The sequence below is a fragment of the Lissotriton helveticus genome, chromosome 1_2 (genome assembly GCF_964261635.1).
Source record: "Lissotriton helveticus chromosome 1_2, aLisHel1.1, whole genome shotgun sequence".
Classification (NCBI taxonomy): domain Eukaryota; kingdom Metazoa; phylum Chordata; class Amphibia; order Caudata; family Salamandridae; genus Lissotriton; species Lissotriton helveticus.
Genome location: NC_136058.1, coordinates 235,836,050 through 235,863,278, shown reverse-complemented (window position 1 = coordinate 235,863,278; position 27,229 = coordinate 235,836,050). Strand labels below are relative to the sequence as shown.

The 27,229-nt window shown below is 46.4% G+C and overlaps 1 protein-coding gene across 2 annotated transcripts in view; it reads right to left on the bottom strand.

Moving 5' to 3' along the window:
* LOC144800195 (voltage-gated potassium channel KCNC3-like) overlaps window positions 1-27,229 on the bottom strand; it is a 96,444-nt gene that overhangs the window by 41,730 nt on the left and 27,485 nt on the right. For both annotated transcript variants that reach the window (XM_078671661.1, XM_078671660.1), the window contains exon 2: window positions 21,365-21,914. In XM_078671661.1, coding sequence (XP_078527787.1) covers window positions 21,365-21,862 — 498 coding nt within the window. In that variant the 5' untranslated portion in view covers window positions 21,863-21,914. The remainder of the gene's footprint in view (window positions 1-21,364; window positions 21,915-27,229) is intronic.

The following is a 27,229-nucleotide window of genomic DNA, read 5'->3' as shown; positions in this document are numbered from 1 at the left end:
CAGCTAGGGAAACCTATCAAACCCACACATTTCTGAAAACTAGACACCTGGGGGGTTCCAAGGAGGTATGGCTTGTGTGGACCCACCAACGTTTTCTTACCCATAATTCCCTGTAAACCTCAAATTTAGCTGAAAAGAATCTCTTTTTCAACACATTTTTGTGTGGGAAAGTTGTGGCATCGCCGGGCAGGGATACCTATCAAACCCACACATTTCTGAAAACTAGTCATGTGGGGCTTCCAGGGAGATATGGCTTGCATGGATCCCCCAACGTTTTCTTACCCAGAATCCCCTGTAAACCTCAAATCCTGCCACTTGACAGTGGGGTAGGGCTTCCGAGCCCACTCCCTGGGCCTGGTCACCACATCACATAATACTGTGCCCTCAGTCTCTCATTGTTCCCATTTCTGTCTGAGGTAAGTGACCCACTCCCGGATACTGTATCCCTTTGTGGATCTGCTTTTATGACTTTTTATGTTGAAATAAAGTTTGGGATGGATGGATGGATCTGGTCTGCTCTCTTTGCTCTGAGTGTCTGGAGGGTAGTTGGTTACATCCTCTCTGTGAAATGGGGAGTTATTACCTAGCCTAACTGTACTGAACCTATCTTTGGGCACATCTACCACTCTGCCTATGGGAACAACTATGTGCTGTTGCTGGAAAATATAGACAAACATTAGTATTCCTGGATTTACACACGTGTGCCTGTTGATGTGGGGGTAGCATCCCCTTGATTGCTGTGGCTGTCAAGCATAATGACACTTACCTTGATCTCTTTTACCATGGGCATTGACTTCCAGGTGCACCAGCATATACCCCACTTCAAATCAAGGCCCTGACTAGTTCAGGAATCCTTTGGGTGGAGTAGGTCAGATGTGACTCATCGCCTCTCACCAGGCCTGGTCACCCCCTCGCTCCTCCTGCCGCCTCCTGCTCCTGCCTGCTCCTGCCTGCCAGCCTTGCCAGCCTTGCTGCCTTTTTTCGCCGCAGACGCCCCCCTGTCCCCCCGAGCGGCCCAGCCTCAGCAGAGCTGCCCGCTCGCCAGTTTCCCGCCGCAGCTCGCCACAGGCCCCGCCCACCACCGGCCCATTAGCCGAGCCGCTCCCGCCGCCCAGCTGACCCGCCCTCTCGTCCCCCTTCTTATGACGCCCCCAGAGCGACCGCGCGCAGCGGGAGCACCGATTGAGCGCCGAAGGTGCGCCAAAGGTAAGCCGGTCTGCGCCCGTCCGCGCCTGGACCGCGCCCAGCGCCAGGACCCCTGGCCCCCGCAGACCCCAGCCCACCCGCCGGACGTACGACGCCGCCACCCTCAACGCCGGACGAATCCCAGGATGCTACCGAGCCACCCCGAGATGCACCCACGGACCCTTCTGCTGCAACGTCTGCAAGTTCACCTGCATCTGGACCAGCAATACTCCTGCACCAAGCAAGACCAAGACGAGCAACAGCAGCAGCCTCCTGAAATGCATCCTGCTCAACACCCGCTCCATCCACAGACACGCCATCGAGCTCTGGAACCTGCTCGACACAACCTCACCAGACGTCGCCTTCCTCACGGAAACCTGGATGAACGCCTCTTCAGCACCCGACATCGCCATCCCAGTCGGTTACAAGATCATCCGAAGGGACCGCATCAACCAGACCGGAGGAGGCATCGCCATCATCCACAGGAACACCATCCGCGTCACGACCAACACCGACGACACCCTCGCACCCGCCGAGCACCTGCACTTCCAGGTCCACATCAACCCCAAGACAACCCTCAGAGGCACCCTCATCTACAGACCCCCGGGACCACGCACACAATTCAGCGAAGACATCGCCGACGTCATCAGCCCGCACGCCCTCCTCTCCGCCGACTACATCCTCCTCGGGGACCTCAACTTTCACCTGGAGAACAACAACGACCGCAACACCACCACCCTGCTGGACAATCTCGCCAACCTCGGACTCAAGCAACTGGTTAACACCCCCACCCACTACGCCGGACACACACTCGACCCCGTCTTCTCATCCTGCAAGGACATCGCCTTCAGCCACGCCACCGGACTCAACTGGACTGACCACAGCTGCGTCCACTTCAGCTTCAGAAGGACCACGATCCACCACCACCAGCAACAGGCTGCACGCAGAAGCTGGAACAAGATCACAGCCGACCAGCTCGCGACTTCCCTGAGCAAGAACCCACCCACCAGCGCAACAAACCCAAGCCAGGCAGCCACCAACCTCGCGAAGTGGATCAGCAACTGCGCAGACGACCTGGCCCCTCTGAAGACCCCGCCTTGCAGACCCGGTAGCAAGAAAGCCCCATGGTTCACCGACGAACTCAAAAGCTCCAAGAAGAACTGCCGAGCCCTCGAGAGAACATGGCGCAGAGACCCAACACCGGACAACATGACTGCCCTCAAGCTCGCCACCCGAAAAAACCACCAACTCATCCACGCCACCAAGAAAACCGCATTCAAGGAACGACTGGACAACAACGCACACAACAGCAAGGAACTCTTCAACATCGTTAAAGAGCTCTCCAACCCCAACGCCGGAAACAACGACATCACCCCTTCGCAAGACCTCTGCAACTCCCTCGCCTCCTACTTCCACAACAAGATCGCGGACATACACAACAGCTTCAGCACTCAACCGACGAACGCCACGACTGAACCACCGCCCCCCACCACCACCCTCCGCGCCTGGACCCCGATCAGCACCGAAGACACCGTCCGCACGATGAACTCCATTCACTCCGGATCTCCTACCGACCCCTGCCCTCACCACATCTTCAACAAGGCCGACGCTGTCATCGCACCCCACCTGCGGGACATCATCAACACCTCCTTCGACACCGCCACCTTCCCGGAGAGCTGGAAGCACGCCGAACTCAGCGCTCTACTAAAGAAACCATCAGCTGACCCCACCGACCTCAAGAACTACCGCCCCATCTCACTGCTCCCGTTCCCTGCTTAAGTCGTCGAGAAGACCGTCAACAAGCAGCTGGCCGCCTTCCTCGAGACGAACGGATCCCTCGACCTCTCGCAGTCCGGCTTCCGGGCCCACCACAGCACCGAGACCGCCCTGATCGCAGCCACCGATGACATCCGAGCACTGCTCGACAACGGAGAAACAGCAGCCCTCATCCTCCTAGACCTCTCCGCGGCCTTCGACACTGTCTGCCACCGTACACTAGTGCAGCGACTCAGCAACGTCGGAATCCAGGAGAAGGCACTGGAGTGGATCATCTCCTTCCTCGCCGGAAGGACACAGAGAGTCCGCCTCCCCCCGTTCAGATCTGAAGCCACCGAAGTCATCTGCGGCGTTCCTCAAGGCTCCTCGCTCAGTCCAACCCTCTTCAACGTCTACATGAGCCCCCTCGCAGACATCGCACGCCAGCACAACCTCAACATCATCTCCTACGCCGACGACACCCAGCTGATTCTCTCCCTCACCAACGACCCCGCCACCGCCAGAGCCAACCTTCACGAAGGGATGAAAGAGGTATCCGAATGGATGAAGAACAGCCGCCTGAAACTGAACTCGGACAAGACGGAAGTCCTCATCCTGGGATCCTCACCCTCCGCCTGGGACGACTCCTGATGGCCCCCCGCCCTAGGCAGCGCACCCAAACCAACTGACCACGCACGCAACCTAGGCTTCTTCCTGGACTCCTCCCTCTCCATGACCAGACAAGTCAACGCCGTCTCCTCGTCGTGCTTCAACATCCTGCACATCCTACGTAAGATCTTCCGGTGGATCCCCACCGAGACCAGGAAGACGGTCACCCAGGCCCTCGTCACCAGCCGTCTGGACTACAGCAACTCCCTCTACGCCGGAACCACTGCCAAGCTCCAGAAGAAACTCCAGCGGATCCAGAACGCCTCAGCACGTCTCATCCTGGACATCCCCGTCGCAGCCACATCTCCGGACACCTGAGAGACCTGCACTGGTCAACAAGAGAATCACCTTCCGACTCCTCACCCACGCACACAAAGCCCTACACAACCAAGGCCCAGGATACCTCAACAGCCGCCTCAACTTCTACGCTCCCAAACGCCAGCTTCGATCGACCGGCCATGCCCTCGCCGCCGTCCCCCGCATCCGAAGAGCCACCACAGGGGGACGGTCCTTCTCCTACCTCGCCGTCAAGACATGGAACTCCCTCCCGACCCACCTCCGCCTGACCCAGGACCACCTCGCCTCAGGAAGCAACTCAAGACCTGGCTGTTCGAGCAGTAGCGGACCCCCCTCCCCCAGCGCCTTGAGACCCTCTGGGTGAGTAGTGCGCTATATAAATTCTTTTGATTGATTGATTGATTGATTGAAATGACTGGCCCATGATTTATCTGTGAACACAAAAAGGGAAATGCCTCCGAGTCAATGTGACCTTGTAGTAGAGAACATTCCATCCTTTCAAATCACACCCTTATGAATTCTGTCTTCCTACTGGAGTCTTGTTTCATCAACTTCAACAGCAAGAAGGTTATGAATTTTAATTTGCAAATCCCGAGCCTATCCATGGTTGTCCCTGGACTAGAACCTTTTATCCCGGCTATGTCATTTCTGCAATGAGAAACTTTGATGACCGCCCTTTAAAGCGAAAGTGGGATAGGACGGCTGTTTCAACTACAAACAGATTTGTTTCTGCCTTAATCCTAACATATCATATAACTGCTGCTTTTGAAGAGGCACGATGAAGTGTAGGAATCATAGCAGAGGTTGCTAACTCGACTGCGTCACCTAAAGGATTAATGGTAGTGTGAAAATGTAAAATCTAATTATTTCGTTTTTTAATTCAGCTGTGTCTCATCCATGCTCGCCTTTGTCCTGTTTTGAGCCTGGCTCTATCCTTGACACACACCTACATAAACATTAGGTAACAAATCTAAAATTGATAAACATGCAAAGTCTAAACAAAAGCTGATATCTGCAATGTGGGTTTCGTGTGTTTTTTAAACAAAGGCAAAGCCTTAGATAAAGTTTGCTCAGATAACCTATCTTATCATGCAGCTTCAGGACACGACAGTTACACAAGGCACCAAGGTTGTTGATTCTTACCGATTGTTTCATTTGTGTTTTGTTCCCAGAGCTCTGTTTAACTCTGGGCGTTCCTTGTCTGTGATCTTCCCTATAAAAACCCATGTAACCATCGTTGAAGCGTGCTCTCTCCTTGAGTATCTCTATGGTACTTGTCGGATGGATGTCGCATTCATGAATGCTCAATAAATAACCTATGGTTTGACTTCGCTCCAGTGTCGATTCCTCCTTACTTGATAAGGATCCGTGGCAAGAGTGGTGACCCTGCTCCACAAATTGGCACCCGAACGCAGAGACCCATCAAAGGCTTTCAGTCGGACCAGGGGAGGAGATTGGGTCGGTTAGATGAACTTTGCTGAGGAGCGCACCACCTGCAGAGATTAGAGCTGCTCGTGGTCCGAGGTGATTTTTCAGCTCTCCGACTCTGATCTTCCTGGCGGCTGCTGGCCTTGACTGGGACCTTCGGATGGTCATTTTTGGACCAGGGAGGATCGACAGGGGGGAGTTGAAGACTACACATGAGGTATTTGTCTGGTATCTGCTTGAAATTCTGAAACTTAGACTTTGTTTTGGAACTTGCTATTTGTTTTGATTAACATTTTTTCTTACAGGTAAATGTGAGAATATTTTTTATTTCCTTCTGTTTTTTATATCTTATTTAACATGCCTGTGTTTAGCACCCTTTGGAAGTTTTGTTGTTGCTGCTTCGATAAGCAAAGCAAGTCAGCACGCACCACCAGAGCATACGCCAAATTTTGAGATGTACATCAAGGGGTAGATTTACAAGTCCCTTGCGACACTTTTACGCCGCTGTTGCGTCACTTGCACCACTATGCGACATATTTACAACGTGACGCATCTAGTTAGGTGCATCACGTTGTAAAGCCCTGCGCTACATTATACCTGTGTCAGGTATAATGTATGCAGTGTGGGCGTTCCGTCGCAAGGAAGCAACGTAAAAGTGATGAAGTGAAATCTACAAGGTTTCACTGAGTCACTTTTACGTCCCCTCTGCGTGAAATCCTTACGCCTGCTTGAAGCAGGCATAAGGAGTGATGCAGCATATTAGGTATAGGGCACCCCTGAACAGTGCTGGAGTTGCGTCGCGCTTGCGAAACAACTCCAGCCCTGCGTCACCCTTACGCTGACAGATGCATCACGCATCTTTCTATCCTTGCGCCATGGTGCGCCGCATTGTAAATGCAAAACACACAAGATGATGGACGGAATGTTGCACAATGGCAAAACATTCACCCCCAGTCACAGATCTGGGTTTAATTCATCGTTATTGTAAATGCGGTGCATCCATGGTGGCGCAAGGGTTTTTTTGAGTCACGCAAAATAACTGGTGCACCCCTGCTAATATGCAGGGATGCGCCAGTATTTGTACATCTGCCCCCAAATATGGTATTTGTCCCATCATGTATAGTACATTATGGAACAAATATACAAAAGGGGATCCCCAGTTACAATGGCCATTAGAGGGAACCATGGACCCTCACAAACTCAAGTATTTAGAGAAACAATTGTTTTAAAGAAAGTTAGGCCAGCTATGTTTGACAGTTTGCGTATGTGGAGGAAAGAAGTGAAGGAGTGGCAGCTCAAGGCAGAGAAGGTACCAAGGAGGCAGGAAAGGAAAACAGAGTATCAGAAGTATACGTAATTGAAGGATAAGGAAGTTCAGGAGAAAAAGGAATGTTTAGATAGAGAGCATAGGTTACTAACAGCTAAAGAACATGTAGTTAGACCAACTGTAGCAGTTCAGGTCCAACAAGAAAATGTGGACTCAGATTTTGATGGGTTGTTGATAGAACGACCCCCATATGTACCCTTAACACCTCTTTCCCCTGGACCCCTAAATGTCACCCCCCCCCCTTGTACCCCTGGCTCCCCCTCCTTTACCCGCAGTTGTCCAGCTCCCTATTTTCCAACCAGTACAAGTACATGACTTACCTTCTCCAACCCAGGCTACTGCACCCCCATCCCAGGTCTCTGCGCCGCCACCTCAGGCTACTGCACTTGAAATGACTGATGATCCCGTACCTCCTGTATCTGTTCTAACCCCTCGAGTTCTTCGTTCTACTGTACCTCAGTTTCGTCAGGATGCAATAACATTGATGGTATTAAATTGGTTGAGTGATCTAGAAATGGAGGTAGGAGAAATGATTGATCAGATACAGGACTTTTCTGAAGGTGAGCTCCTTTGTCTCAATAATAGGCTCTCCCATCAATATATGGTTCAATGGGAGATGACTACAGGACAGAATGGCCCAGATGATGTTAAAGCTATTAATCGATAATGTCCGATAGGGGCCTTCCCTGCGAGTAGAGTTAATGCTGTCATAGCAATGATAACTGGATATCGTAATGAACTCGCTGACTATCCCCGAATATTCGCAGCAGTTGTCCGATTCTTGGTCTTTGCTTTATCCTGCCTGGTGACTTTCAGACTCCTGCTGAGTGATTTGCCATTGGACGCCGAGAGGCAGGGACAGCTCGGGGAAGTTCCTGATTGCGAGGAGACAGAGCGGGCGCCCGGGACTGCGAGGACCAGCATTCTCTCCTCCATCCACAGCTCGTGCCTCTTCCCAGGCGTGCTCCGCCCCCACTTACCGCCTTATTACTGCTCGCGGCCCCCGCTTCGCGGGAGCCGCTCGCAGCAGTTGTCCGATTCTTGGTTTTTGCTTTACCCTGCCTGGTGACTTTCAGACTCCTGCTGAGTGATTTGCCATTGGACGGCGAGAGGCTGGGACAGCTCGGGGAAGTTCCTGATTGCGAGGAGACAGAGCGGGCGCCCGGGACTGCGAGGACCAGCATTTTCTCCTCCATCCACAGCTCGTGCCTCTTCCCAGGCGTGCTCCGCCCCCACTTACCGCCTCATTACTGCTCGCGGCCCCCGCTTCGCGGGAGCCGCTCGCAGCAGTTGTCCAATTCTTGGTCTTTGCTTTACCCTGCCAGGTGACTTTCAGACTCCTGCTGAGTGATTTGCCTTTGGACGCCGAGAGGCTGGGACAGCTCGGGGAAGTTCCTGATTGCGAGGAGACAGAGCGGGCACCCGGGACTGCGAGGACCAGCATTCTCTCCTCCATCCACAGCTGGTGCCTCTTCCCGGGCGTGCTCCGCCCCCACTTACCGCCTCATTACTGCTCGCGGCCCCCGCTTCGCAGGAGCCGCTCGCAGCAGTTGTCCGATTCTTGGTTTTTGCTTTACCCTGCCTGGTGACTTTTAGACTCCTGCTGAGTGATTTGCCATTGGACGCCGAGAGGCTGGGACAGCTCGGGGAAGTTCCTGATTGCGAGGAGACAGAGCGGGCGCCCGGGACTGCGAGGACCAGCATTCTCTCCTCCATCCACAGCTCGTGGCTCTTCCCGGGCGTGCTCCGCCCCCACTTACCGCCTTATTACTGCTCGCGGCCCCCGCTTCGCAGGAGCCGCTCGCAGCAGTTGTCCGATTCTTGGTTTTTGCTTTACCCTGCCTGGTGACTTTCAGACTCCTGCTGAGTGATTTGCCATTGGACGCCGAGAGGCTGGGACAGCTCGGGGAAGTTCCTAATTGCGAGGAGACAGAGCGGGCGCCCGGGACTGCGAGGACCAGCATTCTCTCCTCCATCCACAGCTGGTGCCTCTTCCCGAGCGTACTCCGCCCCCACTTACCGCCTCATTAGTGCTAGCGGCCCACGCTTCGCGGGAGCCGCTCGCAGCAGTTGTCCGATTCTTGGTCTTTGCTTTACCCTGCCAGGTGACTTTCAGACTCCTGCTGAGTGATTAGCCATTGGACGCCGAGAGGCTGGGACAGCTCGGGGAAGTTCCTGATTGCGAGGAGACAGAGCGGGCGCCCGGGACTGCGAGGACCAGCATTCTCTCCTCCATCCACAGCTGGTGCCTCTTCCCGGGCGTGCTCCGCCCCCCCTTACCGCCTCATTACTGCTCGCGGCCCCCGCTTCGCGGGAGCCGCTCGCAGCAGTTGTCCGATTCTTGGTCTTTGCTTTACCCTGCCTGGTGACTTTCAGACTCCTGCTGAGTGATTTGCCATTGGACGCCGAGAGGCTGGGACAGCTCGGGGAAGTTCCTGATTGCGAGGAGACAGAGCGGGCGCCCGGGACTGCGAGGACCAGCATTCTCTCCTCCATCCACAGCTGGTGCCTCTTCCCGGGCGTGCTCCGCCCCCACTTACCGCCTCATTACTGCTCGCGGCCCCCGCTTCGCGGGAGCCGCTCGCAGCAGTTGTCCGATTCTTGGTCTTTGCTTTACCCTGCCTGGTGACTTTCAGACTCCTGCTGAGTGATTTGCCATTGGACGCCGAGAGGCTGGGACAGCTCGGGGAAGTTCCTGATTGCCAGGAGACAGAGCGGGCGCCCGGGACTGCGAGGACCAGCATTCTCTCCTCCATCTACAGCTGGTGCCTCTTCCCGGGCGTGCTCCGCCCCCACTTACCGCCTTATTACTGCTCGCGGCCCCCGCTTCGCGGGAGCCGCTCGCAGCAGTTGTCTGATTGTTGGTCTTTGCTTTACCCTGCCTGGTGACTTTCAGACTCCTGCTGAGTGATTTGCCATTGGACGCCGAGAGGCTGGGACGGCTCGTGGAAGTTCCTGATTGCGAGGAGACAGAGCGGGCGCCCGGGACTGCGAGGACCAGCATTCTCTCCTCCATCCACAGCTGGTGCCTCTTCCCGGGCGTCCTCCGCCTTCTCCTCTCTTTTTGTACTTAATTGATTTCCCAACGCGCATCGCGGGTCGGAGCCCGGGCCCTCTGAGGCCCTCAGAGACTGAAGAAGGCTGTGCTGTGCCCACCCCTTTTAAAAAATATTTTATTTGTTATAACGTGTATTTGTAGGTCTGTGACTGTTTTATTGTGCATTACTGTTCCAGTGACACCTTGTGCCCTCCCTAGATTAATTTGAAATGAAATTAAATATATACAACCTTATGCATCCTGGAACCTCCCCCACGCCCTATGCCGTTTTTGGTTCCTCTTGAGACATGATCTTCTCCCTTTAAATAAATTACTAGCTAGATGGTATGGTTCTCCGATAAATGTAATTTATGTAGCAATAACAACTCAATCCAGGCTATTGCCCATATCCTTTTCATATGCCCTGCCCTAATGGCTCATCGCCGAAAGTGGGTGAGACCAATATGTTTACAGTTAAGCATTTTCTCTGCTAAATCTTTACTCGATGCCATTTTCAACCCTCCCAATGAAATGTTTTGTTACAGAATTTTTAACTTTTTTAAATGTTTCTTAGAATTATATTAATAGATATGATTTCCATTCTCCAGTCTCTGTATAAATAGAATGTATTTTAATGGATTTTATGTTTTGTAATTTTTGTTGTCATTTATGTTTTGTTTATATGTGGATCTCAATCGAGTTCCAAATCATATTCAAATAAAATTGAAATTGAAATTGAAATACTCGCAGGGAAGGCTCTACTATGAGGGAAGCCGCACCACAGTTCATTCCTGGAAGAGGGAATGCAGATAATGACGACCCAATTAGTGCTAATGCTAGAGCTAATTTTTTGTATAATTGGATATGCATGCCCTGGAAAAGAATGGATGTACTCACTTTAAAAGCCTCCCTACCAGACATACGGAAAAATCCTAGATGATTTTATGATGATGTACAGGCAGCCATTGATTCTTGTATCATGCTTTTAGCAGATATTGATATGTTTTTTGGTATGATCCTGCCACCAGATATGTGGCGACTTACCCAGAAACAGGATCATGCTGTTGATTTGGAAGGAGATTGGGCTGCCATAATAACAGCTTATAGAGATAAGAAACCTGGTCAGAAACCTAGTCAGGTCATACTGGATCTTCCTGGTCACATAATTTCTTACATAAAAATGATGGTTCAAGCTAGAAAAATAGATTGGGCACTCCTTACTGCTTGTAAACAAAAAACAGGGAGAGGCCGTCCCTGATTTCTTTACTCGCTTTGAGGAAGTGTTCCATGATTTTAGCGGGCAAGATATATCTACACCTATGGATGCACATTTATTTGAAGATAGATTTGTGGGAAATTAGCTTCCTGAGATATCGGTACGCTTAAAGAATTCTGAGAGCAAATGGCTTCAGTGACTCTGAAAGCTATATTAGATATGGCTCAGTATTACCAGAATCAGGTTACCACTAAGCAAGAACGAAAATAAGGAAAACTAAAAGAATTGAAAACTTAGGGGATGATGGTTCATGCCTATGGACCCCAAGGTCAAGGCCGTGGCCAGAATTATGGTCAGAATTATAGACAAGTACCTCCAGTATGGCCACCGCGTAGAAATACTCCATTAGGGCTGGATCAGTGTGCTTATTACAAAGAGAAAGGACATTGGAGTTCTGAATGTCCTGTTTTAGCTGTTGGTGGGAGAGTAAGGGGACAAGTGAATAGTAATCGAGGGACTTCAGTTCCCCTACAGCAGCCACAGCAGGTTCAAGCTCCAGAGAGGAATAGGTTAGGAAACTATTTTGATCAACGAAATAATCAATATTCTATGGAGGATTGGGAATCAGAGGAAAATGTGGGAACACATTTTGCCTAGGACACCGTAGGACAAGGAGGACCAGTTGAGATACCTGTAGATCAGTCAGGGCCCTATATAACAGCCACCATACTTGGGCACGATCAGATATTTTTAGTGGATACAGGGGCAGCATGTAGTGTGATATCTCAGAAACTGGTCCCTGGGATACCCTTGTCTGGCCAAATGATCACATCTATAGGGTTTGATGGAACACCAACTCCTAGCCCTGTGTCCCATAAACTACCTTTGCAGGTTGAGAATGTCATCACTCCAGCCCCTTTTTTACTTCCCCCTCATGCTCCAGATAATCTGATGGGAATTGATCTCTTGAAATATTTTCATGCTACTATACATTGTTCCCCATCTGGAGTACGTGTTATTTTTGGGAAAACAAAATTGCCTAAATAATATAATTTTTCTTTATGTTCGGATCTTGATTCTGTCCCTTCATGTATTTGGGCTACTGCTGACACAGATGTGGGAAGAATGGACATTTCCCCAGTACATATACAGGTCCAAGGGGATGCTTCCTTACCAACGGTCCCACAATATAAAATATCAAAAGATGAGGATGCATTGATATCTATCATTGATGACATGATACGTACAGGAGTTGTTGAGGAAGTTTCCTCTAATGTATGCAATAGACCCATTCTCTCCATTCTAAAACGGGGCGATGGAACAAGGGATAAGATTTACAAATTTGTGATTAATTTTAGAGAGGTCAACAAAATAGTGATCCCTCAATATCCTGTTGTCTCTGATATTACGACTTTGTTGACATTAATCCCACCTACAGCAACTGTATTCTCTGTTATCGACCTCTAAAATGTATTTTTCTCTATTTCTATACATGAAAACAGTAGATATCTTTTGGGGTTTTCATTACGAGGTCGCTCATTTAGATTTTGTAGGGCTCAACAAGGCTTTACAGAAAGCCCTAGCATATACAGTCAGGCACTTAAGCGACAGTTGGATGAACTTCTTTTGCCACCAGGAGTTACACTAGTGCAATATGTTGATGATATTTTGCTAGCTGCAGACACAGCTGAGCATTGTAAAGAGACCACTCTCTCTTTTTTACAGCACCTTGCTATCAAGGGACATACAGTCTCTAAGAATAAACTGCAATATTGTCAATCTGAGGTCACTTATTCAGGTCACCTCTAGTCTAAGGAAGGTTGCACTCAAACTAAAGGCAGTGTTCAAATTATTCTAAAAATTTCGATTCCAGGTACCCAAAAAGAAGTCAGGGCACTTATTGGAATTACTTCCTACTGTAGATCCCAAATGTCTCCCTTATCATCAAACCTCTTTTGTCTCTTGTTACTAAAGACACTCCCTCTACTCTACCATGGACATCTGAATGTCAGGAAGCATATCAGCAGCTCTGTGCATCCCTTTGTTCTGCTCCAGTGTTAGGCACTCCAGACTATGCAAAGCCTTTCATATTATATGTACACAAGAGAGAAGGATGTGTATTGTCAGTTTTGACACAGCCACATGGTAATAAGCATCGTCCCTGTGCTTATTTTTCAGCTTTATTAGACCCGGTGGCCAGAGGACTTCCAGGTTGTCTCAGAGCAGTTGCCGCCACAGCGATTTCTATATGGCAATCTGAGGGAATAGTGTTAGGTAACAAGCTTATGGTCATGGTACGACATTCCTTGGATGTACTTCTGAATCAGACTAAGACACAACACTTGACTAGCGCTAGACTCACAGGATACAAACTCACACTTTTGGCACCTCATATCACACTTAAGAGATGCTTGACATTGAACCCAGTTATATTGTTACCTTTGCCAGCAAAAGAAGCTCATGATTTGAATGACTGTATTTTTTTCACAGAAGAACAAACTAAGGAAAGAATAGATCTAAAGGGTACACCTGTGTTAGACCCTGTGGGAGAACTATGGGTGGACGGTTCTTGTCTAAAGCTGTAGTGTAGTTCCTATTATCCCAATAGGCTCTGCGCATTGGAATAATATCTTCAATAGTATAGACGTAGGACAGAGGTTAACTAGGTCTTCTACTGACGATATTAGACTTAAGTTTTGTGTGCCAGCTAGCTCAGAGTTCACTAGAAACTTTCTCGAATAGGCGAGGAGGAGTTTAACCTCCCTGGATAGACAAGAAGGGATTTAGTTTCTGACAACCATAGAACATGACAACTTTGCTCTCCCTGATCAAGAGTATATCTCTCGAGTCGTGTGAAAACAAAAGACAGCTATTTTACTCAGTCAATACGTGCATACTTAGTTTCACCAGATTGTAGAGAAAAGAAGAGAAGGGCGTTTTCAATAAAAGGTGTTATTTATTGATCAGTCTCTTTTCTCATACAAGAGAAATGAATCGCTACAATTGCAATACTTATAGTTAAGTAAAGTGCATACAGTAAAAGCAGGATTATAAAATAATACTGTAAAAGCATTGATATGGTTTCTTAGCCATATGATACTTTAAAATGGATAAAAGATATACATACATATATACATTGACTAATCGTACTCAACTGTTGCTTCTAACTACGCCTACCCCGGTGTACCTGACCTAAGCCTAATACATGGGAGGGAGTAAGTAAGTAGCAGTTTTAGTTAAGTTTGTTTTGCCAAGAATCTGACTCAAGAATTCTCTGTAAGGGGTTAATCAGTTCAGTACCTGGGATTTAGAAGGCAGGAGGGCTGGTATCCCAGTTACCCGCGAGGGCAAGCTGGAAACGCTGGAGGCTGGATTCCTCGGCAAGAGGAAAGGCAGCGTCTTCCTCAGCGTGTCAAAAGGGAGGGGCAGCGTCCGTGGGCTCTCTGCATCAGCTGGGCTCTCCGGCAAGTAGTCGCTGCTCCAAGCTCATCACCACCGTGTATTTACTTAGGGCAGCGTCGGTATATTTATACCTGAAAGGTGCCGGGTTTGACGTAAGGATGGACATAAGACGTCAATAAGGATGTCATTAAGAACTGGTCGTTCTTACATTCTTTACAGGAGTTCTCGAACGAAATCAAAACAATAGCAGCGGGGATTTCCCAGGTTTGCTGGAGGCTTGGTTTGTTTAGAGAACTCGGTGTGCTTTCTAGGGGGCTGGAGGAATAGTGCTTGCTCAATGTGACAGCATGCGCTATGACTAATCTGAAAACGGGTTTCTGTGCCGTTGTATGGATATTAGTGAATTATAACCGGACAAGGATCAGAAATAGGAGTATCGATACAGGTCCCTAGATAAACATACTACAAAGCTATCTGATGTCACTACCTCTGCATCCTATGCCATAACTACATTACAGACTGTGGTGGAAACAGCCCGTATCCCACAAAAATCTGCCAAAACAGCTGAACTCATTGCACTCTTGAGAGCTTGAGAACTTAGTCAGGATTAATTGTAAACATGTATGCAGATAGTCAGTATGCCTTTGGTGTGGCACACAACTTTGGCAAGCTGTGGAAGGAACGGGGATTCCTAACCCCCCATGACTCTAAAATACAACATGGTGAACTGGTAAATAGTCTTCTTACTGCTTTGACATTGCCAAAGAGTGTAGCCATTATCAAATGTAGTGCCCACAAGAAAGTTACAGACAAAGAGGGACAAGGAAATGCTTTTGCTGACGAAGTTACACGAGAAACTGCAAGTGCACTCGCAAGTAAAATGTATGTACTACGATCCCAAGCTGAAAGATGGGGAAACATGTATACAGAGATTAAGGATATACAGCAATCAGCCACTGAACAAGAAAGGGCAGAATGGCAAAAGGAAGGAGAGTTAGATGATGAAGGATGTTGGAGATTAAAAGATATGTTGAAATGGAAATTGCCCTATGCCTATGTATTGCCTTTTGTAACTATGGCTCATTGACCTGCTCTTGTTAGTGCCAAAAGCATTATTTTCCAATTAGATCCAGTCTGGGATAGTCCGTTTACACGGAAAATGGCTGAACATTTGGTTAAAAATTGTATGATCTGTTTACAGCACAATCCTGGGAAGGGAGTATCAAACCCTACTGGTGGATTTTCTCCACCTCAGGTTCCCTTTGAAGCACTCCAAATGGACTACATTCAATTGGAGCGCTGTAACAATCTAAAGTACATATTAGTTGTAGTCTGTTCTTTCAGTAAGTGGGTAGAAGCCTATCCCACCAAAGACAACACAGCCTTGACAACAGCTAAAATTATTTTTAAGAATTCTTCCCTTGTTACGGGGTTTGTAGAATGTTATGAAGTGACAATGGCCCCCACTTTACTGGGCAGATAATAGAATACCTAATGAAAGGTTTAGGGGTAAAACAGAAGTTTCATGCTGCTAATTATCCTCAGGCAGCGGGTTTGGTAGGAAGATACAATGCCACCCTGAAACTCAAACTACCTAAAATCCAAGCAAAAACGGGACTTAAATGGCCTGATGCTTTGCCCCTAGCGTTATTATCTGTTTGTTCCATCCCACACAGTAAGGTTGGATTTTCTCGCTAAGAGATAGTCTTTGGTAGGCCTATGAATGTATGGGGACCCCCAAGACCAAATGTAAAGAAATACAGTACCCTGTTTTGAGTGATTATCTTAAAAACTTGACTGAAAAACTGTTTCTGATTCATCAGCAGGTGCGTGAAGCTATTCCAGACAAAACAGAGGGTCCGGGCCATAGTCTCCAACCTGGAGAGTTCGTAGTCCTAAGAAACTTACAGCATTCTAAGAATCTGGAACCTCGCTGGAAAAATGTCGAGCAAGTGTTCCTGGCAACCCGAACTGCTGTCCATGTCACCAACAGACGTCACTGGGTACATGGAAGCCACTGCCAAAGAATCCCAGCAACTGTTCTCCAGCCAGAAGGGAGAAACGATCTGAAAGATATCTTACAAACTCAGAAAAGTGTTGCTCCCCTGAATGAAGATTCTTTGGGGCAGATTTACAATAACTGGCGCATCCCTGCGTATCAGCAGGGATGCGCCAATTATTGTGTGCCATGCCTCCGCCACCATGGATGTGCCGCATTTACAATGCGGCGCACCATGGGGCAAAAACGGCACAAATGCGTGACGCATCTGTGCCGTAAAAGCAGCGCATTGCTGGAGTTGTGTCGCAAGCGCAACGCAGCTCCAGCAATGCTCTGGGGGCCCTATCTTACAATGTTGCGTCAATCCTTATGCCTGCTTCAAGCTGGCGGTGGGTTTTAACGCAGCATGGGCCCAAAAGTGACTGAGTGAAATCTTGTAGATTTCACTCAGCCACTTTTAGGAGGCGTTCCTGCGCCGGAACGCCCCCCCCTGCGCAGGAACACCTCCCCCTGCGCAGGAACGCCTCCTTCTGGTGCAGGGCTTTACAACGTGATGCATCTCCCAGATGCATCAAGTTGTAAATACCCCGCACCATGGTGTATCTTTTGCGCCGCCGCTGAATCACAAAAGTAACGCAACGGCGGCGTAAAAGGGGCGCAAGGGGCTTGTAAATCTGCCCCTTTGTTTCCTGATCAAACTACACCTTCAGTAGCAAGGTACGATCTACGACCAAGGAAGGGAAGGAGCAGATAGAGATACCGGAGGACCGATTTCAATTAGTGGAACGGTTCGGCTGCAGCACGGTGGGATCACAGAATCAGAGGGGGCTGTGATACGTGTTCAGTGTTGCCTGGATCTCGCTCCGACCTGTGATTGTATCGAGACCGAGAAGGAGAAATGCAGAAATTGGGATCTAAGTTGCGAAACAAAGACAAGACTCTGTGTGTGGTGACTCTGATCATACTATTGATAATGTTGGCAGCAGTTTTTTGGACAACGGAGAAACTGATTGCGGCTCAAACCCTATTGCCCGCTACTACTCCTGTCCCCACAGAACATTTTTATTTTTCCGTTCCCTACCATGAACAGAAACATCGGGTGTCTTACCTCAATAACACTTTCATACAAATGCTACATCATACCAACAATGCTACGAACATTACCAAATTTTTGGGTAAGTGGAATGATGCCAGCTCATCAGAAAAAGGGAGAAACACCTGTTATTCCCTTGCAATTCTCACATAATGGTTCCTGTAGAGCCTCGTTTGCATTATTGAGGGTCACTGAAATAAGTCACAAGGTTTTTGCTGATGTGGGTAGACTCAATGCCCAGCTCAACAGGGTCTGTTACCCTGATGAAGAAGGAGATTCCCAAGCCAAAGGAACTGTATGGGAAATGGAGGAATATTGCAGAGGAAATTCCTCCACCAGATATGTTTTCCCCAACACCCGAACAGCTAAGGGTAATGGTCCTCCTGTTCTCACTGTAACCAGAGCCCGAGCAGAACTTTGTGTGAGCAGTATCGGCAGTATTCCTGTGGGAAAAAGTGACTGTACCACTGTTTTAAATATTACTGGAACAAACAATAGCACTTTTCTGTCTTCCCACATAACTTACTTTATTTGAGGAAATAAGAGTTACTACCAATTACCCGTTGGTTGGTCTGGGATTTGCTATGTGTCCTTTTTGCTTCCCCCTATGTTAATTAGCACATGCCTCCTATCACAAAGACCAGAAATTGTTTAAAGACATCTCTTTAAATAGATTTAAAAAAAACATAAATAGTGATGAAGTAGATCAGACTGATACAGCTTTGCAGAAATACGTTGATTTTAATCTGGGACTCTTTTTCTTTGTTGGTGCAACCCTAAATAGTAGAAAGATTAGATGCCTAACCCGAGTAGTAGAAGCAGTAACTAATCAGACAGCAAGGGCTTAGGAAATATTACAGAAGAGCGCCACACTACAAGGATTGTAACTCTTCAGAATAGAATGGTGCTTGATGTAGTGCTCGTCGATCGTGGCGGAGCATGCCGCATCATCGGTAGTAGCTGTTACATGTTCATACCTGACCACGCCCCTTCTGTATATAACGCCATTTCCAAGTTACATAAAATAGCTGCAGAAATACATCACGACCGAGGAACATGGTCCTGGTCTGGGTGTTTACAGGGACTTATCTCCACTTGGGGTTGGAAGTTATTAATGGGAATAGTAATCAGAGGAGCCATCTTTCTCACTTGCTGCTGCTGCATTCAATGTGCCCCTATGATATGTACCACTTGTATAAACGTCTGTGGTAGTATTAAACCTTCCCCGGTCAGTGTTCATGAACCTAATCAAGAAATGATGTTGCAACTTGAAATAGATAAACTAATGAATATTAGTATATGAAACTAACACGTGTACCTTTTCTGATAGATTCAGCACAGCTGAAAAAGAAGGACTGTGAAAATGTACAAACTAATTATTTCGTTTTGTAATTCAGCTGTGCCTCATCCATGCTCACCTTTGTCCTGTTTTCAACCTGGCTCTATCCTTCACACCACACCTACATAAACAGGTAACAAATCTAAAATTTAGACATTGAAGGCTGCGTAAACATGCAGCCTTCAATAGGCTAGATCTCGGCCATCATGTATGCAGAAACCCAAACAAGGTCACCGACGCCGGTGTAGAAGGCATTGTCCCCCGAACGATTCCCGCATTATCGGATGATTTTTCCCGCGGCTATCGACATTGAGGAACCTTCCTCACAGTACAGATACTGCGCCCAGAGGCTCCATCAGAGCCAAGGTAGATCTAATATTCAGGCATGTGATTTAAACAGTCCTGATGATGATCCCATTATACGTCTAAAGGGATCGAAACTTTGTCGACCTCTTGAATAGTTTCACACAGACAATCACTGTGTTACATTAGTGTGATCACTTTTATGGATAGCTTGTTTTGTATTTACACTGACCCAAAGCTTCCTCTCTCTTTTTTCCTGAAAATCCTAATGTTTATATGTATGTTTGTTGTGTTCTCATGTACTGGATGCAGGATTGCATCCCACGTTATTGTTGGTTGCTCTTAAAATACTGTAAACATTTACTTGATTAAATTGTATGTCCGGCTGGACACTACGGAATATAGTACTTATTACAGACTAGATTTTTTCTAATGTTCTAAATGATTTTTTAAGGACCACTGTTGTTATTTAAGGTAAAGATGCAAAGTCAGCACAAAAGAACAGCTGATGTCTGCAGTGTGGGTTTCGTGTGTTTTTTCAACAAAGGTAAAGCCTTAGATAAAGTTTGCTCAGATAACCTATCTTATCATGCAGCCTCAGGACGCGACAGTTACACAAGGCACAAAGATGGTTGATTCTTACTGATTCTCTCATGCGTGTGGTTTTCCCAGAGCTATATTGACCTCTGGGCGTTCCTTGTCTGTGATCTTCCCTCTAAAAACCCACATAACCATTGTTCAAGTGTGCTCTCTCCTTGAGTATCTCAATGGTACTTGTCGGCTGGAGACCGCATTCATGAATGTTTAATAAACCTATGGTTTAACTTTGCTCCAGTGTCGATTCCTCCTTACTTGATAAGGACCTGTGGCAAGAGTGGTGACCCTGCACCAAGCAGATTAAAATTAATCTGGTCCACAGTAGATCAGCTAGATGCTCATGCCAAGATGCTGATTTCAGAATAGAATGGCATTGGATAACATTTTAGCAGCAAAGCAGGAGTTTGTGCTATTGTGCCCTCTGAATGCTGCTCTTACAAGTACCTCCCTCAGCACACACAAGCAAATAAACCACATATGGGATTTTTCTAAGAAACTGCATGAGCTTCAGTACGGGCTAGATTCAAGCTCCTTTGCATCTGGACGCAGCTTGGTGGACTTTTTGGCCACTGGTGAATTCAATGTCCAGTTTTGAGATACCATAAGACATGTTTGCCTTTCCTTTCAAGGGTGACTCTGTGCATTGCATTGATACTCTGACAACTTCTTGAGGTAAACAGGAAGGGAACACCTGGGAAGCAACTAGGGCCATATCACGATGAACTTTGCTGCCTCGGTGCAGAGCGAGTGCCTGACTTTATGCACCTGAGGTGCATAATGTCAATACATTTGACCTGAAAGTTTTCCGAGGTAATGCTTCATTTTCAGACAGTGCAGTGAGCTATATTTGCCTCTTTCGTTTTCTTAGCTGTGCTGTCTAATGGTAATGCACTAACTCAGGGAAATATTCGGTTAATTGAAGTGATTTTACACACTGCAGGTGCACACAAACAGTTGCTGTCCTTTGTGCTGAGAGCAAGGAGAGGCCATGATGATGGGACACCTAGTCTGTAGTCTTAATACAAAATATTAACACTGGTGAAATACAAACAATGATATTCCGAGCTTTAGACTCCTACCAAACACATGTCTAGAAAGGTTCATCGCTGCCTTCACTTTGTCACACATTAGATTAATTCTATGCTGTAGTGGGACTCATGCAGAGATCGCATGTTTTCAAAAATTCCAAGAAGAAAGTACTAATTAACATATTTAAAGACATCACAGGAATTTACATCACACAACATTTGACATGAGTGGGGACATAGCAAATGTCATTCGTAAAATCTTTTTTAAAAAGTAAAATAAATATAAAATGAATGGATTAACAATGGATAACATATGCCAATGTCTACATTAAATAAGCAGACTATGTCATACTCAAGTGGCGCGTCCAAGCTCTGATGTGTCCAGGGCATTCTCTCCCAAGAGCTGCAATGGGATTTGCTATGTGCTGTGAGTGCTTTCTTTGGACTTTTCAGCTCTTGGGGTCTGCTCTGTACACAGTAGAAATAACCACAGAACCAAACTTGGAGGACTAACATTATTGACCTAGCATGACATTCAGACTGTTGTGAGTGAGAGCTTAGCCTGACCTATAAGTGTGATGGTTTAACATGCGATGAGTGACACTTGAGTTCTCCAACCTCAAAGAATTCATAAAGCAGTATAATAGAGCTTGCATGCAAGTGCCCATATAAAACATGAGGAATATTACCACGGCAGATGCAGAAGAAGGCGGTATTTTGAAAAGTGCCCAGATCCGCGGTTGCCATCTTGCTCTGCAGCTGAAGTCTGTTCTTCCTGTTGAATTTGTGGTGAGAAACCCTTCCTCGTCGGTTTGATCCTTCTCAGCCCAGATGTTGAAATCTTCGAGGTCACAGTCCTTGCTGCTCAGGTTTAGCCAACAACACCGAGCCAGATGTGATTCATTAATATCCCAAAACTCCAGCTCCTCCACAAAGACAGACCTGCAGATTTCACTTGGGAAGTGAAGTCGCCCTGTTCGGTAATATTCCATCACATAACCAAAAACACTGGGATTTCTGTCAAAGAAGAACTCGTTCAGATTGGGGTCAAAGTCGTAGGTGCTGGGGGCGTGAGATTCAGTGAGGTTGGCAAGCTTGGTCCCCGGAAAAGTCTTCAGTGTGCTGGAGAAGGTTTTAAACCGGACACCTCCAATGTTAATGGTTAATGTGCTGTCTGAGGCCTCCATTTTCTGCACTGTGAAATATTGAAACACTTGATGCTCTTCTCGTCCAGTCAACCTGAAATGTACACAAAAAACTTTTAAGTTGCTATGAGTATATATCTGTGATATAGTAAGGGATGGGGCATGGAAGCAATCTGTCACAGATTTCCAGAGTATGTTTATTCGCATGATACCACTTTCTCAATTAGCACAAAAGTGCAATTTCACTTTAAAATCTGTTTTCTTTTCTTTGGGAAAAGATAGTTCCATCACCATTCCAACCTTGAATAATGATTTATTCCATCTCTTTCCTGGACTAATTATTTGACTAACTCCAGGGTGGTATTGCGCCTTGAAACTGTTTGTAAACCTAGCTACTGTCATTTGTGTCACTATCTCTGAAATGTTTGTTATGTTTTTTCTTTCCCCCACTCTTGCTCTCTTCGATCTCCCATTTACCTCTTTCAGTCTATTTTGATGGGTGGGTTTCCCTAGAATTCTGTAATTTTGCCACTTTGAGAGCCACTAGAGCTTCTGTGATTTTTACATTTAAAAGTAGGACCTCAGTCATGGTGCTATTATTATGGTATCAAGGTTTTCAAAGGAAGCCACAAGAGTGGATCCTCATGAAGATTCAGGAACAGAGAGCAGCTCCTCTTTAGTTCACCATTATGCGAGTTACAGTTCTCTCATTGTGCACTGATTTGTCAATAGGTTAGGATCCAGTTGTTGGTCGTAAGGGTGTTTATAAATTGCTATAGTAAAGCATCTGGTAAATAGTACTGGTTTAATGTAATTTTTTAATTTTCATTATTTACTCGTCTCCTCTTCACAACAGCAATTGTCGCTATGTAGGGAAACAATTTCCACTTTATTTAGTTACGAATCCTCCAGTATTCCACTTTTAACCACCCTATCTCGCATCATTGCAACTAAATAAAAAAAAACTCGAAAGGTTTCCATTATCCTGACTACCAATTCCATGCTTTCCCTGCATGCATGAAGAAGATCTATTTAATTTCGGTTTTAAAATCCCGCTTTACATCCAGAGTTGGGTTGTTACCTGAGAGACGGAAAGAGAATGAGGTGAATTTATATAATGACGGCCCTAGCATCTCCCCAACATTCCCGACTGATTACTTTTCTATTTTACAAGTTCAACTGATTGCAAAACCACTACTAAAGCAGTGAAATTTTCAAGGTTATGCTGACATTTTACAAAAATGCTATCCCTTTACTGATCCCTTAGAACACAAAGTTGGTTTCTGCTCAAAACCAGATGTTCCAGCATTAAAAAACAATAGGTCGGTCATCCAGAAACGATTTGTTTTTCTCTCAATTAAATTCAAAACAATTGCTTCTCTCAAGGGAGAGGGCGATTCTTTGGAAATACGGTAATGAGGGGAAAGGGGTAGGGAGGGTTTACATGGATGTGGCATTTATTGAAATGTTTTTCAGCCCATCTTTAAAACTCTGTAACCAAGTTATATTGCACCCAGATTTTTACCCAAAGTTAAGTATAAAAAGTGTAATGAAAAGATAGGTTTTGTTGTAGGATACTTTTCCTACCTTACTGTCAGACTTGGCATCATTGGCGTGAGTCTCCCTTCCATTTTGACAGATTGCCTCCTCTGTTTTGATATGTTTTTGCTGGTTTTGTGCTTTGGGCACTGTGCCACTGCTAATCAGTGCCAAAGTGCAAGTGCTCCCTATGTGAAATTGATATATTAATTGGTTATTCCATGATTGGGTTATTTGATTTATCTGTCAGCCCCTAGTACAGTGCACCATGGGTGCCCAGGGTGCATTGTAAGTATAAGGTAGGACATGCTCTGATGTGTGTAGCATGTTCTAATAGTGAATTCCGGCCACTTTTGTTTCTCACTATTGAAGGGTACCTGTTCTCATAGGCCAGAATGGGCAGTTAGAGTATTACATTCTTATAATCCTAACTGACTCAGGGAACATGGTAGAAATTCGAATTTAGTATGCCTGAACTCAGAATAATAAAATTAATCTTTTAGTAAAGTTGGTTTTAATATTCTGTGTTTGAAAATACCACTTTTAGAAACCAGGTATTTTCTTGCCTAACTATCCAGGCCTGCCTCTGCTGGGTTGTGCATTCCTTGTCTGGGTTTTTGAGTGACAGGGCTGGGGGATTCCAGGAGGTAGGCTGGGGCAGCCCAGTGGTGAATAGAGAGATCTGCATCTAGATGGGAGGGAGGAGTTGCACCTGGGACCTGAATAGGGCTGGGCCTTCTCTCTACCATGCTGGCTCCACCTCCTATGGCTTGTCTGATGTCTCTGCCGTGCACTGTGAAAGGAAAGGAGGAATCATGTCTACAGAGTGCTCCCTCCCCTGTGCTGGATCCACCTCCTGTGGGGCGGCTGATGTCTCTGCCCTGCACAGTGATAGGAAGAAGAGAGTCATGTAAACAAAGTGCTCAGGAACTGGTTTAGACTAGGCAGAGGCCTCTCTGCCTTCAGAGAACAAAGGATTTTGGGGTATAAATATTAGGACCCTGATCACCTCCGCACGGGTAAGAATCACAACGCATCCCCTACTCTGCGTAAGCATTGAGGCACGACGCATCATCTCCCCCGGATCACGAAACTGATGCATCTTCCCTTTTGCGAGCCTTTTGTTTACTTTGCGTTAAGCATCCAGGTACTTTGTTGAGAACTTTGTCGCATTTATCATCAACTTAAATTAAGCAACTTTAATCATCTTTTAAGTAATCTTAAGTGTAGTATTGTGGATTTTTGTAGTTTGTGGTCTTGTATTTAAGTATATATAAAGAATACTTATTTTTATAAACACCTGTGTTGTGTTCATCTGTAGTGTTTTTACTGTATTACTGTGTATATTCACAAATGCTTAACACACTGCCTCTGAGATAAGCCTGTCTGCTCGTGCCAAGCTACCAAGGGGGTGAGCAGGGGTTATTAAGGGGTGTAATCCCCTTATCCTGACTTAGAAGTAAGGGTCCCTATTTGGACAAAGGTGAATACCATTGCCAACAAGAGACCCCCAGATCTAACACTTACTCATATTCATGAAAATATAAATACAGAAACACATAGAAACATAAGAATTGTGGCAGAGGGTACATCAGTCCAGCATTTTGTGGAATTACTAACACGCAAACATATCCAACCCGAGGAACTGTTAAAAATGTTTGCAGTGGAAAATCATGCCGTAGTCTATCTTACGACAAGTTTTTCATATTTTCAAATTGTTCACTTTATGTGGACGTGTGTCTATCTCAGAATTATTTATCACTTTCATATTAATCTCGAAACCCTTACTCACTGCTTCTAGATTCAAGCTTTATTGCAAATGCTTACAGGTGTTGACAGATGTTAATTAATCTGATGCCAGAAATCACCTATCTGGTTGTCACCTTTCTCAACGACTAATGCTACATGTGCAAGAAGAAGGAGTTCACTTCCATGGACCAGTACAAGTTCTTCCAAAATGTCAGCAGTGCCCAGTGCCACACACAATGGGAGATTTACTAAGGTTTTACACTGTGTTTGCATCACAAAAGTGACTTACTTTCCATCGCTAAACTTGTTTAGCACTGGAAATAACGGGAAAGTAACGCAAAGCAACGCTACACGCTGCTTTGCATTACTTAGTGCTAAGGGGGTGTACCATGGGTGGAGCATGGGCGTTCCCGTGAAACCACCCAAGGTTTCTGAGACTAAATCCTATTTACTAAATGGAGTAGACAGGGTTTAGCATCAGAAAACTGTGCCCTTTTGAAGTAGGCTCAACAAAGGTGAAATGCTTTCATTTCTCCATCCTTTTCCGATTTTGGACATGTAGGGCACTTTAAAGCACACATACAAAGATGGAAAAGGGTTAACGTTAGTCTAAGCATAGTATTTTTTACAGGAAGGGTACCCTTCCAGTACAAAATCTATGCTAGACTCATGGATACATGCTGGCACCATGGTGCAAAGGTGTCTCCATGGCACACGCAGCTGATTTCAGCGCCGGCGATAGGAAAAGGGGAGGAGTGCCATATTTGTGTAAATATGGCACTGTCCTCCTCTCTCCTTTTCACTCAGCGTAGCAATTGCGGCTACTGCACTGTGCTGCGTGAGTAAGTGATAAACGTGGCTCACAGTGTCTTCCTTCTCCTGTTAGCATTTTGTGAACCTGCTGCAGCCACAATCTGCAGACATTCCTACCATGAAAATAGGCTGTAGCAGTTACATGCTTCAGCCTATCTTTACAATTCATATACATATTTGCAACTGCGGTAAGCCTGTGCAGATCACTTGGCAAGGCTGGTCAGACTGTATGATGTGATATGGAGCACTGGTCCATCAGGGCATTGATGTGACTGCTGCACCACAGACTGCAGACCACCAAGGAATCCACCAGTATCCTGGTAGAACAGGGTTATAAAATTGCCTTATGTTTTTCAATCTAATAGCCGCTCATGATTTGACTTGTTTGCTGGACCTGAGGTTGCCTCCATGGACGTCATTTAGGGATCATCAGGGGTTGCATCTGCAAACCCCTGGCTTGCCCTTTGCTAACACTAGCACTCCCTTTGCGACCCCTGGTCTCAGAGTTGGCAAATTCTGTGCGAGAAACACAGGGGCAGCTGGGGCTCAGCTCTCTTACTTTCTGTCAATTTATTATTATACTAATAGTGAGTAAATACAATATATTATTCCCTAATAGTGTAGTATAAATGGAGTACAATAAGCTGGAATAGGCCATTCCATGACAGCTGAGGTAAGTAAAAATGCTTTTAAATATATGTTGTGTGCGTGCTTGCTGGTGAGAGCGTGTATATGTGTGAGAGAGTGTATATGTGTGAATTTGTGTGTATGTTTAAGTATGTGTGTGAGTGAAAGTGGAGGTCAAACGGTGTGTGATGTCACTTCCGCTACCCATGGCATTTCGGTGAATAGACGTCCATGGTTGCCTCAATCATGGCATCTCTGATCACATGATAAATTAATACCTGGTATTGATGGCGACATGACCCATAGAAACCCAGGTTCCTCTGTCATGGAAGAAAATTCTTAATATTAAGGAACTTTAACATGAGAATATCCGTCCACAGTGCACCTGATACATGACGTTTTGTGCAATATAGTGAGGGTCCTACTCACAAAGTAGGCCACCTACTTGATTTGTTTTTAGGTTTACTACTCTTCTCTTGTAATCTAGCTTTGCCTCCATTCTCGGAGACAGATTGGTCAATACTAAAAGTCTCTGGGACAGATTTACAAGCCCCTTGCAACACTTTTACGCCGCGGTTGCTTCATTTTGTGACGCATCAGCGGCGTAAACAAAGCGCCACGTTGCGACATATTTACACCGTGACACATCTAGTAAGATGCGTCACGTTGTAAAGCCCTGCG